The 20,499-nt window shown below is 38.9% G+C and overlaps 1 protein-coding gene across 1 annotated transcript in view; it reads right to left on the reverse strand.

The window, feature by feature from the left end:
• Positions 1-516: 516 nt before the first annotated feature.
• Positions 517-20,499, reverse strand: part of LOC146433860 (vitellogenin-1-like) — a 44,576-nt gene continuing 24,593 nt past the window's right edge. The window contains exons 20-35 of the mRNA XM_085067905.1: positions 17,485-17,629; positions 15,734-15,953; positions 14,687-14,856; positions 13,027-14,058; positions 12,888-12,944; positions 11,941-12,126; positions 10,708-10,914; positions 9,402-9,544; positions 8,750-8,888; positions 7,442-7,577; positions 6,578-6,764; positions 6,077-6,174; positions 5,378-5,472; positions 5,113-5,272; positions 3,767-3,928; positions 517-766 (exon numbers count right to left, since the gene is read on the reverse strand). Of these exons, the coding sequence (XP_084924031.1) occupies positions 648-766; positions 3,767-3,928; positions 5,113-5,272; positions 5,378-5,472; positions 6,077-6,174; positions 6,578-6,764; positions 7,442-7,577; positions 8,750-8,888; positions 9,402-9,544; positions 10,708-10,914; positions 11,941-12,126; positions 12,888-12,944; positions 13,027-14,058; positions 14,687-14,856; positions 15,734-15,953; positions 17,485-17,629 (3,256 nt within the window). The 3' untranslated portion in view covers positions 517-647. The remainder of the gene's footprint in view (positions 767-3,766; positions 3,929-5,112; positions 5,273-5,377; positions 5,473-6,076; positions 6,175-6,577; positions 6,765-7,441; positions 7,578-8,749; positions 8,889-9,401; positions 9,545-10,707; positions 10,915-11,940; positions 12,127-12,887; positions 12,945-13,026; positions 14,059-14,686; positions 14,857-15,733; positions 15,954-17,484; positions 17,630-20,499) is intronic.

Consider the following 20,499-nt stretch of genomic DNA (forward strand, 5'->3'; position numbering starts at 1 on the left):
TTCACACTTTTAGTTAGTTCATGAAGCAACAGCACATCCATTGAAATTTAAATGAAAATGGGGACTGTGTCACACACTATAGCTCTCTGGAAAGCTACAGTGGGAGTCTAGCAGTCCAATTCATTCCTTTGTAGAATGTACTAAGGCTAATGGTCTTGCTGGGAGTAAAATATAATTTTTTGCAGAATAGTTCCAGGAACAGACGTTGCTCTTTACCAGAAAACATAAAAGAAAACAAATGCTTACTGTGTCTTTAGTATGCTAAATATGAAATTCTTTGCACAATGGAATGTTAGCAGTAGCTGTAATCATGTTTTCCTTTCATCACCTAGTGAACATAATTTTAAGAGAGGACTGCTGTAATTATATCGCAGATAAAAGGGAGCAGAATTTCCGTATAATATTATAGTTGGCCTGATTGTTTTGTTGATAGGGAAAAATAAAGAGAGACCACATGAATACTTATTTAATGAACATATTTATTAAGCAGTGCAGACTGTACATAATGCATTTGGCTTTGCAGTAAGCTTATTTTCTTCAAGTACCTTTCTTAATATTTTACTACAGCTATTATGTTCCCTTCTTATCTGTCCAGCTATTCAATTATTTGTGTAGTATGTCTATAGCACAACGCCAAAGCGTTTAGCTTAACTGCAGCCACCAGTGCAGGTACAGTCAATGTCAGCATCCACAGACTCCACAACATCCTCCAATGCAGATTTCTTATCGCTGCTTTTCTGCCATTCCAACAGGCTTACAGCAGTTTCTGTCAGAAGAGTGAAGCCATTGTTAACTAACATCAAGCAAATTAACACATTTCAAAGAAATACTGTTTTGATGGATGTCAACTCCCTCATCAAGTAAAGAATGAAATCCTGCCCTCACGATTGACATCTAACTGACTCATTGACTTGGAAAAGGATTTTCATCCATGATATAATTACTATAATACTTCCCTAAAACCAAAATGAATTACATTTCATGAAGCACAAAGACAACAGGAAGCTGTGAAAGTGCTGGAGGTAGCCCCTGTCAATGTAAGACAGCCACGTAGCAATCCACATCAGCAATCACTTTTTATGTTGGTGCTGCATATCTCTGAGTATTTCAGCTGACTATTTGTCGGAGTTCATTCTGAAGGGTAAGCCCTTTGGAGAATTTTCAGAGGTTCATAAACTTCTAATTAAAGTTTCCCATATATTGTGAAATCTGGCAGAGCATTGTCAGTTGCAGTATTAACCTTACCACACTGCTTTATCAACAGCAGCTTGAATAAGCCATATCCCTTAATGCTGAAATAATCTAAATGGCATAATGATATTCATCCTCCCAATAAATATTCCTAGCTAGTTGGAGGTTTATCATTGCATCTGGAAGAATATTAGGACATCCATTTAGATTAAGTTTGTATAATGAGAACGCGTAAAGCTTTCATAATTTTACTTCCATTTGTTTTATTCCTTAGTTGGACAGTACATTTATAACATGCCATCTCTCATCCAGGGAAATATGGACACTGCTGTATGAGTTCAGGTTGTATCAGTCACTTATCTTCTGGACAGTTAACTCTCTCCTTGGCTAAATTACTGTCCAACATTAAGCAGAGGTTTTGCATTACAAACTGGATAATAAATTTCCCAGAAAGATGCTGGAGATGCTTTTAAAAATATATATAATGTTTTCGGGCTGTGAAATGAGAAATGCTATAAAATGTCTGAATTCTGTTTTTTATATAAATTACATCTCTCACTCTTGGGCACACTGTGGGTCTGAGCACGTTCATATCCGTGTAGGAAATAGTTTCCTCAGCAAAGTGGATCATGGCTGAGTAGCTATGAACCCCATGGGTAGGCCTTGTGGCATGTTTGAAATATAAACCAATATGTGGACTTAAACTTGGAGTGAGGCTTGCCTCAGTCAAGTTCCTAAGGCTACAGTCTTGCCTGATTTGAGGACAACAGGAGAAATTCCGCATTCTTGTACTTAATTTTATCCTTGCTCCACTGGTGACAGTGATGGGGTCCTTCTATTTTGAAACAGCAAACTATCAATATCTGCGCTCTCATATAAAGGGTTGAGAAAAGGTCTTTGTCCAGTGTATGTATGTTCCTAGATTGAGAAAGGGGAGGATTTCTACTGCTTCTACTGCTTCTCCAACTCATCAGACAAAGAAAGAAAAAGAATAGTATTTAAGTGCTGGCCTTGTATTCCTATTGATCCTTAGCCTGAGGAAAAGCAATCAATTTAGCAAGCTAAAGAACAATAAATGGCGTCTTTTTTCTTCCTTCTCACCCTCCTCCTCTTCTTTCCCCTCCTCCTCGGGATAAATAAATAAAGAAAGAAATAAGGCCTTGATTAGAACTGTTTCTAGCAGACTTCCCAATCTCTGCTTCAGTAAATGAACCAGAGAAGACTGCAGTGGCTCTAAAAGCAGCACTGGCTGCAACAACTAACATATCTTCTTTTCTGATTTTCCTCTTTTCTCAAACAGTTTTGTGAGAGAATGAGACAGCTTTATTATAGCCTAATGTTCTGAGGCAGTGAGTGGTCTGGGGTTATGACACTTCAGAGATACAGACTTGGATGCACAATAGAAATCTGTGAAACATGGATATAACAAGATTTTGGAAGGGTTTTTTTGTTGAGGGTGGGTTTTTCTATTCATGAAAGAATGCATCTATTCTCATCTCAGGGAGCCATCAGAAAACTATTAACACTCTCTGTGCTACTTGTTGAATAGGCTCTAGCTGATAGTTGACTATTATAGAGAGATCCTCTCTGCTTTCATGGGCTGATTCAGCATATTGCAGATATTAATAACACAAGTAAAGTGCAAAGGTCTATAGAGATGTTGTTTAAATTCAGACATAAAATACGCTGTCCTCTCCAGTGCTACCCAACACAGGGTTGTATTGGCTCCAGTGAAACTACACTGGATTATCCCAGCTAACAATGGATTTGGCCAACAATGGTTAACAGAGAACAAATCACTTCAGTAGATACTTCCTAATGGTAGGTTTCCCTCTAAGCTATACTGGTAATTAATTAAAAGATTTAGGAAAGAATGCACCAGAAATATCTGTAGGTTCCAAGTTGGATTCTCCTTTCATGGTTCTATAACTTCAGTGTGAACCTGTGTTAGACAGTGCATCCCATTCTTACCATACCCACATGGTATGGATGAAAGGAGAAAAAGGCATGTGGCTTTTTTTTTTTTTTTTTTTTTAATCTGGGGCATGAGTATGTGTGCATAAAATACCTTTAAAAACAAACCATTTTTTGGAACAATCTAGAGAACCTGCCAGCAATGTGTTTTTGCTGATGTATTGCACAGTGGCATAGCATGGCAGTCTAATCACAGCAGTCATGTCACACTACTTGACTGGCTTTCAATTGCCTTGCTTGCCCTGGTCCACACAAAATTGCAGGCTGTAATGTGCATAAAAGGACTCAGCATTGCTTATCTCGACTTTATGGAGATCCTGAAGACATGACAAATTTTATTTTGTGATTTTATTGATCTCTGCTGTCCCTTTTACCACCTCAAATGTTTTTCTCCGATGATGCTACCTGCCATCGCCTGAACTAGCTTTTAGCTGGCCAGCACTGTCAGCAGTTATAGCAAATACTAATGGGATTAAAAACAGCAGCTCAGAGAGGAGCTGGAGCAGTACAGGTCTGTGCATGGCTGTGCTGTGTTTTGTTCTTTCGAGAGCTCTGACAGCTCCTGCAGTACGTGACACACAGAGGGAGAAAAATACAGTACCTTTTGGGAAGCAGTGGAAGCCAACCTTTACTGAAGCTTTTTCGATTGCAGTACAGTCTTTCTTACATTTCAGCACTGGGTCAACAGAGTAGCACGTAGATTCCTGGCCATCAATAGTAGGATTTCGATTCAGCTTCACATAGCTGCGCTGCAGCTTGCACCCTAAGAGGAAAAGGAAAGGTAGTTAAAATTGTGGAAATAAATCCCAATCGATCCTTGCAATAATAAAGGTCCATATTTTCTCTTCAGCTTTTATTAAAACACAGGTATCTGACAAACCATTTTCACAGTAGCGAGGTTATCGAGATAGGACAATAATAAGTTGAGGAAAGAGTCTGAAAGGGGAGCTATTTTTAAAATCTAATTGCACAATATAACCCAAATGGAATCATGTATACTCAGTTTTTTAGAACTACATAATACACAGAAAATAACCTCTCATGTCTGAAAGCTATTAAGAATAGATACTGCAAGCACAATGGCTACTTCATTGCATTAGGAAAAATGTCAACCGTAGTGAATGGTTAAAAAAAAAAGGCAGCATTTATATAATAACATCAAGGATAATTTTTGTATTGGTTGATTTTTATAATGCTGCAATTATCTCACTAGAAAGGTATAATGTAACTTAACAGGATCCCAGCTATGACTCTGTTTCCTGACACACAGATAAGTACAATTCTGCTGCCACTGAAGTCAAGGAGAAAGCAACCATTAACTTCAATAAAATTATCTCAGGTTCAAGGTAAATGGAGACTTACCAAACAAAACTGTACTGATGTTATAGGAGTCTAATATTATTTTTACAGCTATATGTGAGATTCATCTTTTAATGTAAGACTAGTTCTAAATATTTTCCTGAGATTGCACCCTCATATGGTGCAGAACAAAAATGAAATTTTTCTGTGCTTTGGAAATTTACATTAATGTAGGATCTGACATTGCATTCATAGTCTGTAACTTGTGTGGTTAAATTAAGTATGCAGACAACAGCTGAAACTGTTTTGATACAATGGTGAAAATCACACTTTTGTTCAGTGGGAGCAAGATTAGGCCTGATTTTGCCTCTCAAGAAAAAAGCTACTCAGTGTAAGTAATTAGAATCAATCATTTAACATTGAATTGCACATGAGACAAAGACTTTTCCTGGAGTATATGTTCTCTCTATTCACAAGCAGTGTTTTAAACAGTCAGTGGTTAATAAAATTAAAATGGATATATATTGCTATTGAAATTTCTAAGTAAAAGATATCTGCTGCTTTAAAAAAGAATATTTTCTAGCTGTCAGCAGTGGAAAAGAAAAACCGTATTTTATCCAAGCATAAAGTGTTTCCAGATCCACTCACCACTGGAGCAGGTTTCTTCTAGCAGTACCCATGAATGAACAAACTCAGAACAGCTGTGTGCCAGCCTATGGTTTGGCATGAGGAGTTCATTGTCCTTTTCTCTGTCATTATTACCACAAACTCCGCAGGTCTTTCCTCTCATCCATGAAGCAACAGTGACCTGAGAAATGGCACATCTTTGTAGTGAATAGTGAAGTGTTGGTCTATCACACTGGCAAGGTATGAGACAGAAAGAAAGCAGTAACCTTGAAAGTAAGCGCAGTACCTTGAGATTTACACCATCAAAAGTCACTTTCTTCAGTCCGAGTGCTGGAACTTCCACGGTGACAGTTGTTTCCGTTTTATAAATTTTAACATTGCCTGTAAAAAGATGGTGAATCATAAGGTGATCATCTTAAATTAATGGAGAAACTGTGTAGCACAAAATTCACCATCATGCATTTTCCTTCACAATGACAATTTTGCTGCTACAGTTATATATATATATATAACTGTATATATATTCTCTCCATTTAAGTGGAGAGAAAAAACAAAAATAGAAGAAATAATTTTCTTTCAAAAATATTCTACTGCTGTTGCTTATAGTTGGCACTGACTTCTGTATCCAGTGTGCTAAATTTTGAAATGATAATGACAGTGGTGGTGCTCCAGCTAAATGTCTGAACCAAAGCATCTCTCTGTGACTATAAAATGAACTTTTTTTCTGAACAATCACCAACCTGGTGAAGGTTATTATACGAAAGGGCTTTATTCACCTGTCAGTTATGCTGGAAGAAAATAAGAGTGTATATACTATGGGAAACATGAACATAAGTCAATACAAATCTTAGGAAATTAGTCTCTAGTTGTTCTTTGAATGAATTGCAATTGTGTTTTCTTTATGCTGAGATATTTCTGTGGAATTTATAAAAACTCGATATTTAGTTCCCAGGTCATTCCTGGAGAACTGCGTATCACAGCTTGCCTTTTTCATACTCAGAATCTCCACTCTGTGATAGAACTCGTTGTTCATTGCACGCCACAAGGAGAGACGAATTCGAGGCAGGACAGATTGTGATGTTCCTTCAGAAAAAGCAAAAATCAAAGAGAATAAATTAGTGGCTAATTGAAAATGGGAAAAGTATAGATGTTAGTGACTATCTGAATTTTAAATGAATGAACAAGCAGTTTTCTTTCCAAAGTGCAAAATTCATTGAGACTTTGGAATTTAATATTCAACCTTTAAAGAAAAGACAGCATGGGGACTTAATGAGCAAATTATCAGATACTGGTGGCTGTGAAATTAAAGACAAGAGCAACTACACCAAAGGGTATCAGATGAGGATCCCTTCTGGAAATTCTGTCTTTTCCCCAGATGTCTCATTGAAAACCAGTTTCACTGAGGAATTAGACATCTCCCACTCCCAAACTAACTGCCTGTAATTTTATACTTAATTTCTGAGCCCTCACTGTAAACCACACTTACGCCAACGTTGAATTTATGTGAACCTCTCTTGAGAAAGACTGAGGATCAACCTTTCTTGTAGTAATGATGAATTTTGGGTGTTCAGTACAGTCTTGAACTGCTACCAGGCTGCAGCTTTTATTGAAAGAACATGAGTGGCTCGCACGATCAAATGTTTTGAAATCTCTCTCCCTGATTTCACACGTGGCTGCAAAACAAAACCAGAAAAGAAGGGGCAGATATGACCACTGCATGTGTTGCTGTGAAGTATTGAAAGGCACCCCAATGAAAACAGGAAGGAAACTTCACCACCTCCTTGGCAGAAGCCAGTCTGTAAAGACAGGAGAACACTACAAAATAACTACCTGCTATAGACTATACTAGTATTGATTTTGATTATGTGCCAAACACAAAACTCAAGCTAACAGGGACTAAAATGTACAAAATTCTTGGGAAACTGGAATCAGTAACAAACTGTGATATAAACTCCACATCTCCCACAGGCGTGCTAGGCACCAAACCAGGTAAGACTTACAGGGCTCCTTTTTGAATAAAATATACAGGGCAAAAAATACACGGACTGTCTTGTACAGTCATCTGATGCCTCTCAATGCAGAGTTGGCACCTTCTCAGGAGGGGCAAAACACAGCCTCTAGTCCTTGTAGACAGGAGTGATTCCCAAACTCTGAATGTTCACAGCAGTTTGAAATCTCTTCGTTCACCTGCCAGCAAACCTGCTTCTCCACGAGGGAATGAACTGTTGAAAGCAGGGCTAGAGATGTTATGCTTCCCTATAAGACCATGACAAGGAAAGGCCCAGCCATGGCACAGAATGGATCTACACACATTGCTTATTCATGAGACAAACATATAAGTAACATTTACATTGATCTTCTCGTGCTATTTGTGCAGCTATTTCAGGAAATAAATTCCAGGCAGTGATATCTTGAGTCTCATAAGCTGGAGATGGGCCTAAGGGCAGAGTGAATGGCAATCGGAGTGCCTGACAATAAAGTGTTACCTGAAAAAGCAGAAATGAAAATGCGTTAAGATAAATTGAACCATATGCTCAAGATATGACTGCAAACAAAACCCCACTCTTATATTGAAAAAAAAATCTTGAAGATTCATTTCTACGACTGCAGTTGTGTTAATCTCTGCAGAATGCACACAAACCTTCAGCTTTTGTGAGGAATCATTATCATCTCTTCTAGTCACACTTCTTGACTTTTTGAGAAATTGTTCAGAACATTGAAAAGTAACTGATAGAGATGAGTTTAAGTGATAATTGAGTGACTTCTTAAAAAATAAGGTAACAAGTTGAGTAACGGAGATGATGGATGTGTTTGGAAAAATGAATATAATCCATTCAGGGCTGAAAATGGCATGTTCAGCATTGGGGTAAGATCCTTCACTGTAGCTACAAATTATATTTGCCAAGAGAATCAAATGAATGCCTAAATGAATGCCTTCTTCTTCATTATCACATATTAAAGATCCTGCAATACTGAAGCACCACAGAGGGTTAAAGACACGTGAATTTCTGTGTATAATAGCTTGCTGTTATTAATTTTCCAGAGATCCATAGGGGAAATTTTTCAAAGAGGTGAATAGGGATTTGGTGGACAAGGACCAATTAATCAGTGGGACTCTGCAGACGCTGCCTGTGCCGGCTGCTCTGAGAGGATGACTAACTGCTCCAGTCTGGTTAGGGCAGAGCTGTATCTGTGGCTTGCTCAGAGCAGTCCCATCAAGCCTGGTTGGTGCAGATGTGGGGATGGAGTGCCAATGCACACAGATGCTGTTTGTGGCTGCAGCACAAAGTGTTCTCAAGGCCCCACTGTCTGCTCTGAGACCCCCATGCAAGAACTTGTCTCACTGGGTAAAGTGCATAAAGGTTTAGTGCAGAGCAGTCATACTTGAGACAATTTGGGCCTCATCTTCATTCTCAGAATGCAAACAAAACATTTGACTACAGAGTCTGATTTTCAGCTTATTACTGCACTGGACCAAAGCAGCACAAAATCAAGAGGACTGTTGTATGTATTTCAACACCCACCTAATGTAGTCAGGTATATAGCAGTTTCCCAAAAAGGGAATGTTTTGCTTTTTGTTTCTTTACATTAAGTGTCAAAACATTATAAGTTGAAAATCATTCAAGGTAAGGAGAAGGAAAATAAAAATTTAAGGTACCTCAGGAGCTTTAATTACTGTATCAATTGTTCGTGGAGATGTTGCAGCTGCCCTTACTATAATTTCATGGGATGGATTTCTCTGTTGTGCTTCTGAGAAGCCCAACATGAGTGCTGCACCAGGAACGTATTGCATGATCCTAGAGATAAACAAGATGTGACAAACTCAGATACATGAACAAAAGCACACATGGGACAGTGAGGACTACTGGCAGATTAGAAAAATCAGGAAAAATTGGAAGAAATGAAATAATACTTTGGGTCAAATTAAATGGTTGATTTTATCCAGAAGAAACATATTGGTTTTATCTGGCCTATTTAAAATGGTTATTTTTTGAGATTGAATGGAAGAACATTTTAAAACAAAAAGGTATTTGCAACTGAAATATCAACTGAATAATTTAATATGGAAAACGAAATCAAACATACTAAGCTTTTAAATATTTGGGTGCTATTGTTCAATATGAAACATATGGAGAAAGTAGAACACATTCACAAAATTCTTCAGTGCCCCTGAACTTGTGGTTTCCATCCAAACTGCTCAGACAAGGATGTTTGGGTTGGAAAACTTCATCCAAATCTTTCAATGTTTTTCAAAAGCCGAGCAGAGTAAAAAAGTCAAACAAAAACTTAGGAAAGAATGAATTACATACGCTGTGCTTGTCTTTTTTATCCAGGATGGAAGCTTTCCCCATTGCACCTTCAGCTGTGCTGCTGGCTTCTTTGCCAGTTGTCCTGTAGTAGACACGGCTGCTATCTTGTAGTCCTGGCACTCCTTGCCCCATCTCAGTCTGGCCTTTACAAACAGGGAAACAGTCACCCAAGGTTTCAGAAAAGAATCACAGAATGAACCTTGACCATTTCAAAATGCAAAATTTTCTTTCACCAACTTGTGCATTGATCCTTAATGTTTCCTATCTTTTGCTCTAAACAGAAATTTTGACTTCCTCATACAAAATCTGGGGCATAATAGGAAACAAGTTTGCTGGCCTGTGTAGAGCTACATATTCACGTTTCTGTCTCAAAGCAGCCACTGAAACATCCTGTGATTTCCTTAGATGTGGTAGCTCCATAAACAATATGTATTTTTTCCTAGGAGAGGACTGCATGATAATTTCTATTAGCCTTCCCCATGACTTCCTGATTTGAACCCACCCTACTTTCCTCAATACTGAATATCATGCTGAATTTGTTAATTGCAGCTGCAAAAAACAGAGGTTTGTAAATTGTTGCACAAAGATCTCTTGCTCTAAAAGGTGCATGGAAAACACAGCACAGAGATATGCAAAAAAAGGAAAGACTTGTTCCTTCATTTATGATGCTCTCTCAGGCATCAACCCATTACCTAACTTGGCTTTTGCCATCTTTTCATATAAATCCTAAGAAGCACAACATTGTAAATGCATTTGAGTTTTGCAACTTTTGAAATCATGGAATAGTCTGAGTTGGAAGGGACCCAGAAAGCTCATCCAACTCCACCCAGAAGGAATTCAACTCCTAAGTGAATGACCCATGCAAGGATCAGATCCTGTGTCCTTGGTGTTATTAACACCATGCTCTACCCAGCTGAGCTAATTGTGGGGTCAATGAATTATACACAGAAAAACAGGCAGATTTCCAGACAAGAGAACTCATAGTAGAGCAAATAACAAATATTAATGAAGCAGTCAATTTTTCAAATATTTTTTATGCTTCAATTGGTTATAATTTGATTTATCTTGAAAATCAGTATGTTTTTTTTGCCAGAGTTTGAAGTCTGAGTATTATTTTTTTACCATTATCTATTTTTAAGTCAAAAGAATGGTGAAAGATAGGAACGTTTTCTGAAACTTCACCAGCTTTGTGAAATATTTCAAAATAAGTATGCCTTTCCTGTTTAATACTTATAAACAGCAGGTTCTCTGTGCTTAGTCTGGGCTTTGTAGATGTCTCTCTGGGTGAAGCTGCCTGTGCACTTACCTGTGCTTTCAGAGGCAGTATCACAGCATCAGCACATGCTTTCCAATTGGTTTCAGCCAGCTGAACCACAACTAGTTGCACATCAACTTTGGCAGCATCCGAACGAACATATGCTGTAGCTTGATAACCTTGATTTCTGTTGTCACTCCTTACTGCCTGTGCCACAATCGTAATGCCAGGTGGAATTATGTCTCCCAGGAAGTTGCGCTGAAAAACAGCCCCCAACCATCTGTGCTTAAGTATTTCTGTGTATTCACTGGAGAGCCTGCGGTCCAGTTAATGTGTGCTGATAGCAGGCAGCAGCCCTTGTCCTTCAGCAGTTCAGTTTGCAGTACATATTTCTATATCCCCAATAGTTAAGGATAAATTTGGTTGGAAACATAATTTCTTAAAGACATGATTATTTTGATGAGAAATCCTAGACTATTCCAAGCTATCTTTATGTATATAATAAGATTTTGTTCATTATTCTAACGTTTAAATAGCTGCCTACAATGTGTACTAGAGACATTCAGAACTGTATACACATTCAGAACTTATTTTGCTGTACTACAGTTTCTTCAAGCCAATCAAATATTTTGAAATCCCTCTTAATAGCAGAATTCCCCTAGATATTGCCTCCATTTGCGGAGCTATTTGTTCTATTATTATGAAGATACCTTTATGCAGTACAATTATAGAACACTGAGTGCATAATAAAGGTAAAGACGATCTGTGCTTAATGGGCCTTCACATTTACCAATCAGTAATGTCCATGGAAAGTCTGATTTTAGTTATACTCTGCATGCACTCATGACCTCCAGTCTACATTTAAAAATAATTAGGCAGATTTATTTATTTATTTCCTCATTTTCACCTTATGCAGCTGACTTGCATTCTGGGCTTTCATAGGAAAAAGAGAATTATTTCCCCTTTAACTCAGAGCTTCATTCCCCTCAACTTTTATAATTTCCAAATCCAGGCTTTCACAAACTACAGACACCATCAGAAATGAAGAAAAAGGAACTGGCAAACAAAAGCCTGAACACAAGGGAATTTGGAAAACAAAGGATTCTTTTGGGGGGGTGGGTGGTGGAATATCTCAATGAACTTTGAATTTCAATTTACAAACTTGACTTTTCGTGTGCTTCCTGAGCCTAACCCCCTCAGGTGGTTAATGCCACCACATGCACAGGTTCTGCTCAGCAGCCAGCTAAGCCTGGTTGCTCATGGGTATCACACACAGAGCTGTACCTCACGTGCCAGGCTGGAGCCATGGCTGTGGTGGTGGATGCTGACTCTTTTGCTCCTCCTTGAGTTGTGGGCAGAATTTTCTCCATGGTGGTGGCTGCTGCTGCTGCTGCTGCTGCTGTTGCTGTGGCTGCTTCCTGACTCAGAGGAAGATGATGATGAGCTGCTTGATCCTTTATGATGTGGATGCTATGAAATAAAAACCGGTTAAAAATCTATGAGATGGCCTCTAGTTTTACAGTGTAAATTTCAAAATCAGAGATATCAGTATATAGGTAACAGGCCTAGACATATCTAGAGTGTTATTTTTATTTTCATGTATAGACATGAAATTTGTTGGGTTGGAATGTGCCTCAGATCCACCTTGACATCTCTGCTGAAGGAAGACTACATAGACACTGATTGCAAATGGCAATATTGCATGTTCAGGTCTAATGCGCAGGAAAATGAAAAGTGGCATTTAATAAGTGGTAAAATATATCCATATAAAAAAAAAGAGATTATATTTTTATAAAAAACACTATAAATCATCTTCTTCTTTCACAAGCAGGATATATGGTAACTGTACAGGTAACAGCTACAAAAGCCACTCCATTATCACCCTTCTAATATATACCAAAAGTGCCTTTGTGCCATAATGTGTACTGAACCTGGTTTCTGAAAAAAATCCATGTAATAATTTTGTCATAATTGCCTAGAAACTGTGGACGTAAGTATTCCCATTGGAAGGTCCTGCTGTTTTATGGTCATTGTTTACCTATATTTGGCTGCATTGTACATTTGTGCATCCTGACCCAAATTTGAGGGTTGCAAGTGCTGCAACACCAAAAATGTAATAGTATTTTAGTAGTAAATCTGCTTTTTTTGCAATATGTCAATATTGTTTTTGGGCATTATGGAATGGTCAAGGGAAATGGCCCAAACAAAGCCCTTCAGTAACAGCCACCTACCCAATGGATGTGAGCAGACTTGAAGCGGAGAGTGTATACTTTTGGGAGGCGAAAGTCCTGCAAAATTCCAAAAGAAGTTATTACCTAAAGCTCAGTCAAGATCACCTCCTAGCAGAAGTCAAAGCATCAGACATTTTACCCATTGTGTAGAAATGTCGTGACTACTGCCACTGTTCTCTTGGGACTTGAAGTGTTTCATCTCAGCCCATTTGTCAGATTTGCTGTGATGATGGGAAGCACCACTGCTTTCGCTGCTGCTGCTGCTACTCTGTGTTTTAGGCTTCTGCTCACGGGCACTTCTCCCTCCTTCAGCAGCACTGGCAAGTAGAAATGACGAGGTCTTGGACTTCTTCTTAGCCTTAAGGTTTATACCAGATACTTTGCTGCTGCTGCTGCTGCTATCTGTGCTGCCTCTGGTACTGCCTTTGCTGCTGCTACTGCTGCTCTTACTCTTGCTTCTGCTGCTCCTACTGCTGCTGCTACTGTCCTTGCTGCTGCTCTTGCTGCTCTCCTTGCTGCTCTCCTTGCTGCTACTCTTGCTGCTCTCCTTGCTGCTACTCTTGCTGCTCTCCTTGCTGCTGCTACTCTTACTGCTACTGTTTTTGCTACTGCTACTACTGCTCTTGCTACTGCTACTACTGCTCTTGCTACTGCTACTACTGCTCTTGCTACTGCTACTACTGCTCTTACTACTACTGCTGCTGCTCTTGCTGCTACTACTGCTACTCTTGCTGCTACTACTGCTACTCTTGCTGCTACTACTGCTACTCTTGCTGCTACTACTGCTGCTTTTGCTGCTACTACTGCTGCTTTTGCTGCTACTACTATCACTACTACTGCCACTGCTGCTACTACTACTATCACTACTACTGCTGCTCTTGCTGCTACTACTACTATCACTACTACTGCTTTTGCTGCTACTACTACTGCTTTTGCTGCTGCTACTACTGCTGCTGCTACTGCTACTACTACTGCTGCTACTACTGCTGTCCCCAAAGGGGTAGAATTTCTTTTCTTTGGCTTTGGACTGCCCTGTTTTCAGATTTATCCGGGTGCCTCCCTGTGATGCTCTGTCATCAGAGTCGCTGCTGGAGGGGCTGCTCGTTGTACTCTCAGCACTTCTGCTAGCACTGCTGGCACTGGATGATGAGCTCCTGTGTTTTCTTGTCCCCTGGACAAGGGTAACATTGGAAAAACAAAATTATTTTTCTGTGTTCTTGCAGAACGGCATAAGTAAAATCAGATGAACCTCTGCTGCCTTAGAAGACAAGGTGTATGCTTGATAACATTCTTGCAACACATCACACTAATTCAAAGGCAATTTCGTAATAATGTGTTAAACCCATATGTAAGCAGAACAACACCCAAACACTTTTGTGATAAAGAAGCATTTGCAGCAGTTGTTGGCCACATGATCACATGTAACTGCTACCAGTAATGACAGTGCTGGTGTGTCACTGTCTCAGGGCAGGTTGTCTAGTCAGTGTCAGACCATTTTGCTGCAGTTGTAGTAGCTGGAAAGAACAGATACTTTTTGGCCACACAACTGCTATTTTATCTCTGAAAAGAGATTTTCAGAAAAGTGTACAAAACCAACCTGCTCTTTCTAATGTCCTTCACTTGCCAAAAGGATGAGTGCAAACAAAAGACATGCAGGAAGACTTGTGTACCTAAAAGCCTGTCATTGTTATCCATTTTTGCATAATATCTAGACAAAGGAAGCTATTTAGTAAAAGAAATATAAATAAGGTTTGTGTAATGTCTCCCACAAATCTACTAGTGGAATTTCACAGCAGTACCTGATCATCAGTGTCACCAAGGATTTTCTTCACTTTTTTAATTGCTTCTTTTCTAGAAGATGCTTGTGCCTCTGGATCTTCAAATGTTACTAGACGTACCATTTTTGTAGGAGCTTGGTCTCCTGCTTGAATTGTGACTTGTATTTTTTCAATAGGTGCTTCTGTGTAAACTAGAATTGCATGACAATTAGTATTTCTGTTACTATTAGCAACTGAATGAGAGAATAAGCCATATTTACCATAATTTATTTAGCCATTTTTTCTCAAATATAAATCTTCAAAGATTATTTTTGGTTTTGAGCAACTTCGTTAAAAATTTTCTTTAATAGCTAAAGCACATACTGGCAACCAAATTTTAAAATATTACCATGACACTGGATTCTTCTCAAATCAAGAAACAGAATAAACAACAGATTTAAGTCAAGTGAATTGGATTGCTTAACGAGATAAACTATGGATCAGTGAATTAAACGTCAGAGAAGAATTGAGGCTCAACTCTTGAACTCTAAAGAATGGCCCAATGGTTAGGCCATTAGTTTGATATTTAGGAGACCTAGATTCAGTGGCCTGCTGTGCTTTTATTTCTTATGATCGTGGATTAAGACATTAAGGACTAGATCCTGGCAGGGTTAATCCATAATTCCCTTTTAGAGTCTGGGTTTTAGAATGTAGCTACAGGACACTGCATCAGATCTGTTGCCCATGTCCAATTGCTTCGTGCTTGCATCCCAAATCCAATGATTCAGGATGCATCAGACACACTCTGCAGGCACAGATCAGCTCTGCTTGACGCTGGCCATGCTGAGTGACATTGCTGGGAGAGCTGGGAAATTGCTGCTCTGGCGAGTAGGGGAGAAATGAATTCCTGCTGTGAGCAAGGTCTGCTGCCAATACTGGCAGGCCTGGTGCTCCTAATGGATTTAGTGGTACTTAAGATGCAAAAAGTATATATATACATATATATCTCTCTAGACATTCCTCTGTGTGTGTGCACACACCGCTACCCACCCACCCAGTATTCTCTTTTTTGTGCACAGTTGTGTTTACCTGGCTTGAAGCTCATTCTCAGGGCATGCTCTCCAACTAGGTAATACAGAGGCACGTTTTTGATAAATGCTGCATGCACGCTTTTCTTCTCAATGCACACTTGAACTCCAAATGTACTTGCGTTGAAGCACACAGACTGAACAAATGGCTCTTTTCGGGAAGAAGAATATCCAGAAGAAAAGGGATTTCCTGATGAAACATCCTCTGCAGACTGTCTATCCTATTGGACAGCAGACATGTTAAGTTAACTTGCACAACAATGAGAGGAATACCTGTATGTTATTCACTGTATTTTGGTAATAGTTACATGTACTCTGCAGGAGGAATTAACCAGTTTATTTGAGATAGCAAGGCTGTGACATAGGACAATTTGGTTTTAAATTGGACAAAATTATCATCTGAATGGGTCGATTAGACTACCTACTGTAAAAAGAGCTTCAGGCTATAAGAATGGAAAATTATATCACAAATTAATTCTAAATATTTAATTTTGTTTTCCTGGAATATTAGACAATGTTAACAGGTTCTTGATAAAACTGAGTGTGCATTAGACTGACTGGAGTTTTTTCCTTTGATTTTTGATGTGTAGACAATGGAATTTTCAACTATGTCCACAAAAATTCTGACTCAGATGAGGTCTGACATGAATGTGATACTATATCAATTAAACGGTCAAAACATATAATATATTAGAAATTTCCACTAAAAATGATGCAATTTACATGTACTAATCAATGCTTGCAGAAAAACAAATTTAAATTAATTAAAACTAGAATCAAATCCATGAAATATAAACTATGATTTCCTGAAGCAATGAAGCAAATACCTAAAGACACATAATCACAAGCTTTCGTTTCACATGTAATTCAGGTTTGCAATTAATTTTTTTATGCAGTTTATCATGTCTCAAAAGATTCCAGCCTTGCATGAACCCTACCAAAAAACCCCTGGAATTCCCAGTGATACTGGGAAATGCTCCACTTAGTGCCATTTCTCAGTTGCTGTTCATTTAAGAATGACTGCGGAGTGCCGAGTTTTCAGGAAGGGCAGCATAGAGGCACAAAGCAGAAGAAAGCTTTTTCCAGGATATTGGAAAGTGCTCTCAGTGATAGCACGTTTGTCTATTGACTTCTCCATAGGAGGGCTGCACTTGTCCTCTGTTCATCTCTGATTTTATATGAAAACCCTTCAGAGCTGCAGGACGACAGCGAAACCAGAACAGGACAGTGTATTCCTTGCCTCTGTCAGTCTTTCACTGAATGAATTGTCACGGCTATGCCTTCACAATATTGCCCATCTTAGAAAGCCCATCCTGGCTTTTATGGAAAGTTGGCACAGGAAGCCACGACAGGAACTGCCATCCATCCTTGAATCAGGATGCTTATAAGCATTAAACTCAGCTCTACAAGTCGAGCTTGTTGTGGAACGTTTGTGACTGCCCCAGGAATGTGATACTTGCATAATGGTTGCAAAGTATGTTAAAGATTGTGGGCCTGTAGATGGCAGTGCAAAATTAATTACCAAAGAAAATGCTTTTGCTTTAGAAAAAGTGTTGCAAGTCTGATGTATTGCACTCCAGAATTTAAAATAATGTTACCATAGGGCTATTTGTGTTATTAGATTGAACCTGACTTATTTTGAGTGAAGCAGCATTGGTCACAGATGAATTGTACCTTTTCCTACAGAGAAAAGAAATGGTTCCCTACTGTTTAAAAGCCCCAAAAAGAATAGTCAGACACTACATCATTTACCCTGATGTTATCAGTCTCGCCTGATGCAGAATCTGAATCGAAGGACATCTTCATTATGTTGGGTACTGCTTCAGGTAAAAGAACTGGAGTCATCTTACTAGCAGCCAAATCCCCAATATTTCGTGTAACAGCAAATGTCTTAGACCTGCAGAATAAACATTAGAGGAAACCTGTATTGATAAAGGCCTGCTGAGAAAAAGACCTGAATAATGCCTTGTGGCACGCACTCAGCAACAAGTATCATACCTTGCAAATTGCTTTACAGATATTTACAGCATCCTTCCTGTTAGTTGTGTTTTCAAGGACTGCTAAGAGTAAATAAAGACACAGACCAATTTCAGGGGCAGATAGCTCAGTTAGGCTTTTAGAATCACATGTAGAGGTAAAAAATGTTGCAGTTGGTTGGATCTCCATGCCCTAACTCCATGAAAAACAGCACACTTACTTAGAAGCCTGGCTGTGGATTACATTATTACATCTTTGAGACTCCTGTTTTGATTTTCTGGACTTTTAAATTTTTAAACTCATCTTCTGTGTGTTTGCTGCACTAGCCTTAGTTCTAATTTCTTTTGACATAATATTTGAAAAAATACTGCCATAACTTCAAAAAATAACCTGGGGACTGTTGGCTACTGAATGCTGTTTCCTGTGCAAGTTTTATTAAAGCAGAATTGAAGAAGGGAGCACGAAATAATGGAAGTGAGTGTCTCCAGCTTGATTTAAATTCCCTGGTAGTCATGGTTTAGCCATGGTTTGGCAAGACGTCAGGGAGAGATGTGTAGGAAGTTTAAGAGCCTGTTTATGTAAATGTGTTCAGTACATTGTTTTCAGTGCTGTGAACTCCAAGTGCATTAGTCAGGATCCAGGATAAGGGATAGAAGGTGCAGCATGAGACTGAGGTTCTCACAGCAAACTGTCCTGAACCCCTGGCTTCATACCCCATATTCTTCATGGAATTTGTAACAGTGCTGTGAATTACGAATTTTGTTTTGGGTCAGAGAAACATCTCAAATGCTGAACGCTTTTGAGAGAGGAAAACCTATTTCCCTGAGCTATTAACACTGTGCTGGCTCTACCTTATTAGCCGTTTATCAGCGTTAACATCCAGTTCAAAATTCCCCATGTGCTCTTTCTCAAGGATGAAGCTGATCCCTTTGCCCTGGGGCTTTTGTGGTCTGCCAATGGAGGTGGCCGCTGTGACAGTGAATGGAAAGATGGTCTCAAAATGGTCTCTATTTTAATACGGTCCACGCTGTACTAGCCTGAGCAATTCCAATCTAACCTATTTGAAAGATGAATTTGTATTCATTTGATAGCCCTCTCTTCCTCTTGAAGGCTCCTACCGTGCTGTGTGCAGTGTAAAGCACACAATTGCTCTTCATGTGGAACACCTCAATAAAATGTGTGTCACCTGTGGGCTTTGTTTTCTTTTCCATCTCTCTCTTTTTTTAGATAAGGACATGACAGCAACGCTCCACGCTGGGTGATAGGAGAACCTTGAAGAATGGAATCTGAAATAAAATATTCTCCCTAACAAGCTGAGGGGATAAAAGAAAATACAAATCAACTTGCATTTCAGATGGCTCATCTGGGTAAAGAGACAAAAAAGGAAATAGTTTTATTTTAATCCCATTCAATAATTCAAATGACCACTGAACTGCAGGCTGGATCTCCAAGCAGAAAGCCCTGGGGTTTCTTTTCCAATTTTTTTTTAGTATTTTTATGCCAATAGTCTACTCCTGCCACCTAATGAAAGCAGAGGATCGATTCCTCCCTGTTGAGCACAGAGAGCCGACAAATGTAGCTGCATCACAGGTGACACATGTCAATGTCTGCAGAATCACACGGCACAGTAAAAATAGGCTACAAGAGCCAGCTCTGGTGCTTTAACAAGAAAAAACAGTCACAAAGAAGGCCTAAAGCTATGGTATGAAAGAATCTGTTCTCTCTGATCCCACACAAGGGAGAAAAAATAAAAAGGAGATTTTCCAATATGTATTAGTGTGTTTTTTGGATGAGAGAAGAAGCTGTGCTATAATATAAGCCCAACTCACAGCAGGGGTAAGGGACAAGCAACTCAGCTGTGTTGGACCCACTGATGTTTCAGAGAGCGTGGCCTTACATGCATCCCTAACATGGGGACAGAAGAGCTCAAATGTCTGTTTAAAACAAAAAACAATCAACAAAAAACTATCTTCCCAGGTTTTAAAGCACAACGTGACATCACATCTAAATAAATGAGAAGCAAGAGACAATCAGCCAGCCATAGCTTTAGCTCTCTTTCTGCTGTGGTGAAACAAAAATTTCTGCCTTTTCTACGCATCTTCCTTCAACTTTGGTGCAAACGTGTTATAAAAACAGAGACTTGGGTCCTCACCTGTTTCCCTGTTCTGTCCCCCAAACACACCTTGCTGCCTCACAAGATCACAGCATACACTGCCTCTTCTGCATTTTCTGCTACACATGGTGTAGACATGTTGGACAAAATTCTGTAATTTCCTGGTTCATCTTTTAAATAAAATGCCCATGCAAAGAAATTTCTGCCTGTCCTACTGTTAAACAAGAAAAAGCCATGTGCTGCAAGCTCTATTCAAGATTATGTATATACTCCAGTAGCCTGTCATTATGAATATGTGGAATATTAGCAAAGTGCATTCTCTGGCTACTCTCCATATTTATACTTTAATCACGGGGCTCTAATTTCCCCTGAAATTTATTTGATTTTTCCTTCTTGCAAATTTTCTTTAAAAGTATGTTGAAGTAGCCATCTGTAGTATACGAAATAATTATGTTAAAAGAACCTTAAAAATAACCATTATTTTAAATTAAATTTAACTTTGATAGGATTGAATTGAAACATATGCTATATATTCTCTCCACAGTACGATTAATTATTTTGCTCTGATTTTTGCTATAGAGAGAATTGAGCCCATAACGTGCTGATTTGTCTTGGGAATGCAATCTCTCTATCAACAAAGTTTTCTTTTTTTTTTTTCCTTTTGAGTCTGTGATTAC

This window comes from Lichenostomus cassidix, chromosome 8 (genome assembly GCF_008360975.1).
Source record: "Lichenostomus cassidix isolate B80296 chromosome 8, HeHo_3.0, whole genome shotgun sequence".
Classification (NCBI taxonomy): Eukaryota; Metazoa; Chordata; class Aves; order Passeriformes; family Meliphagidae; genus Lichenostomus; species Lichenostomus cassidix.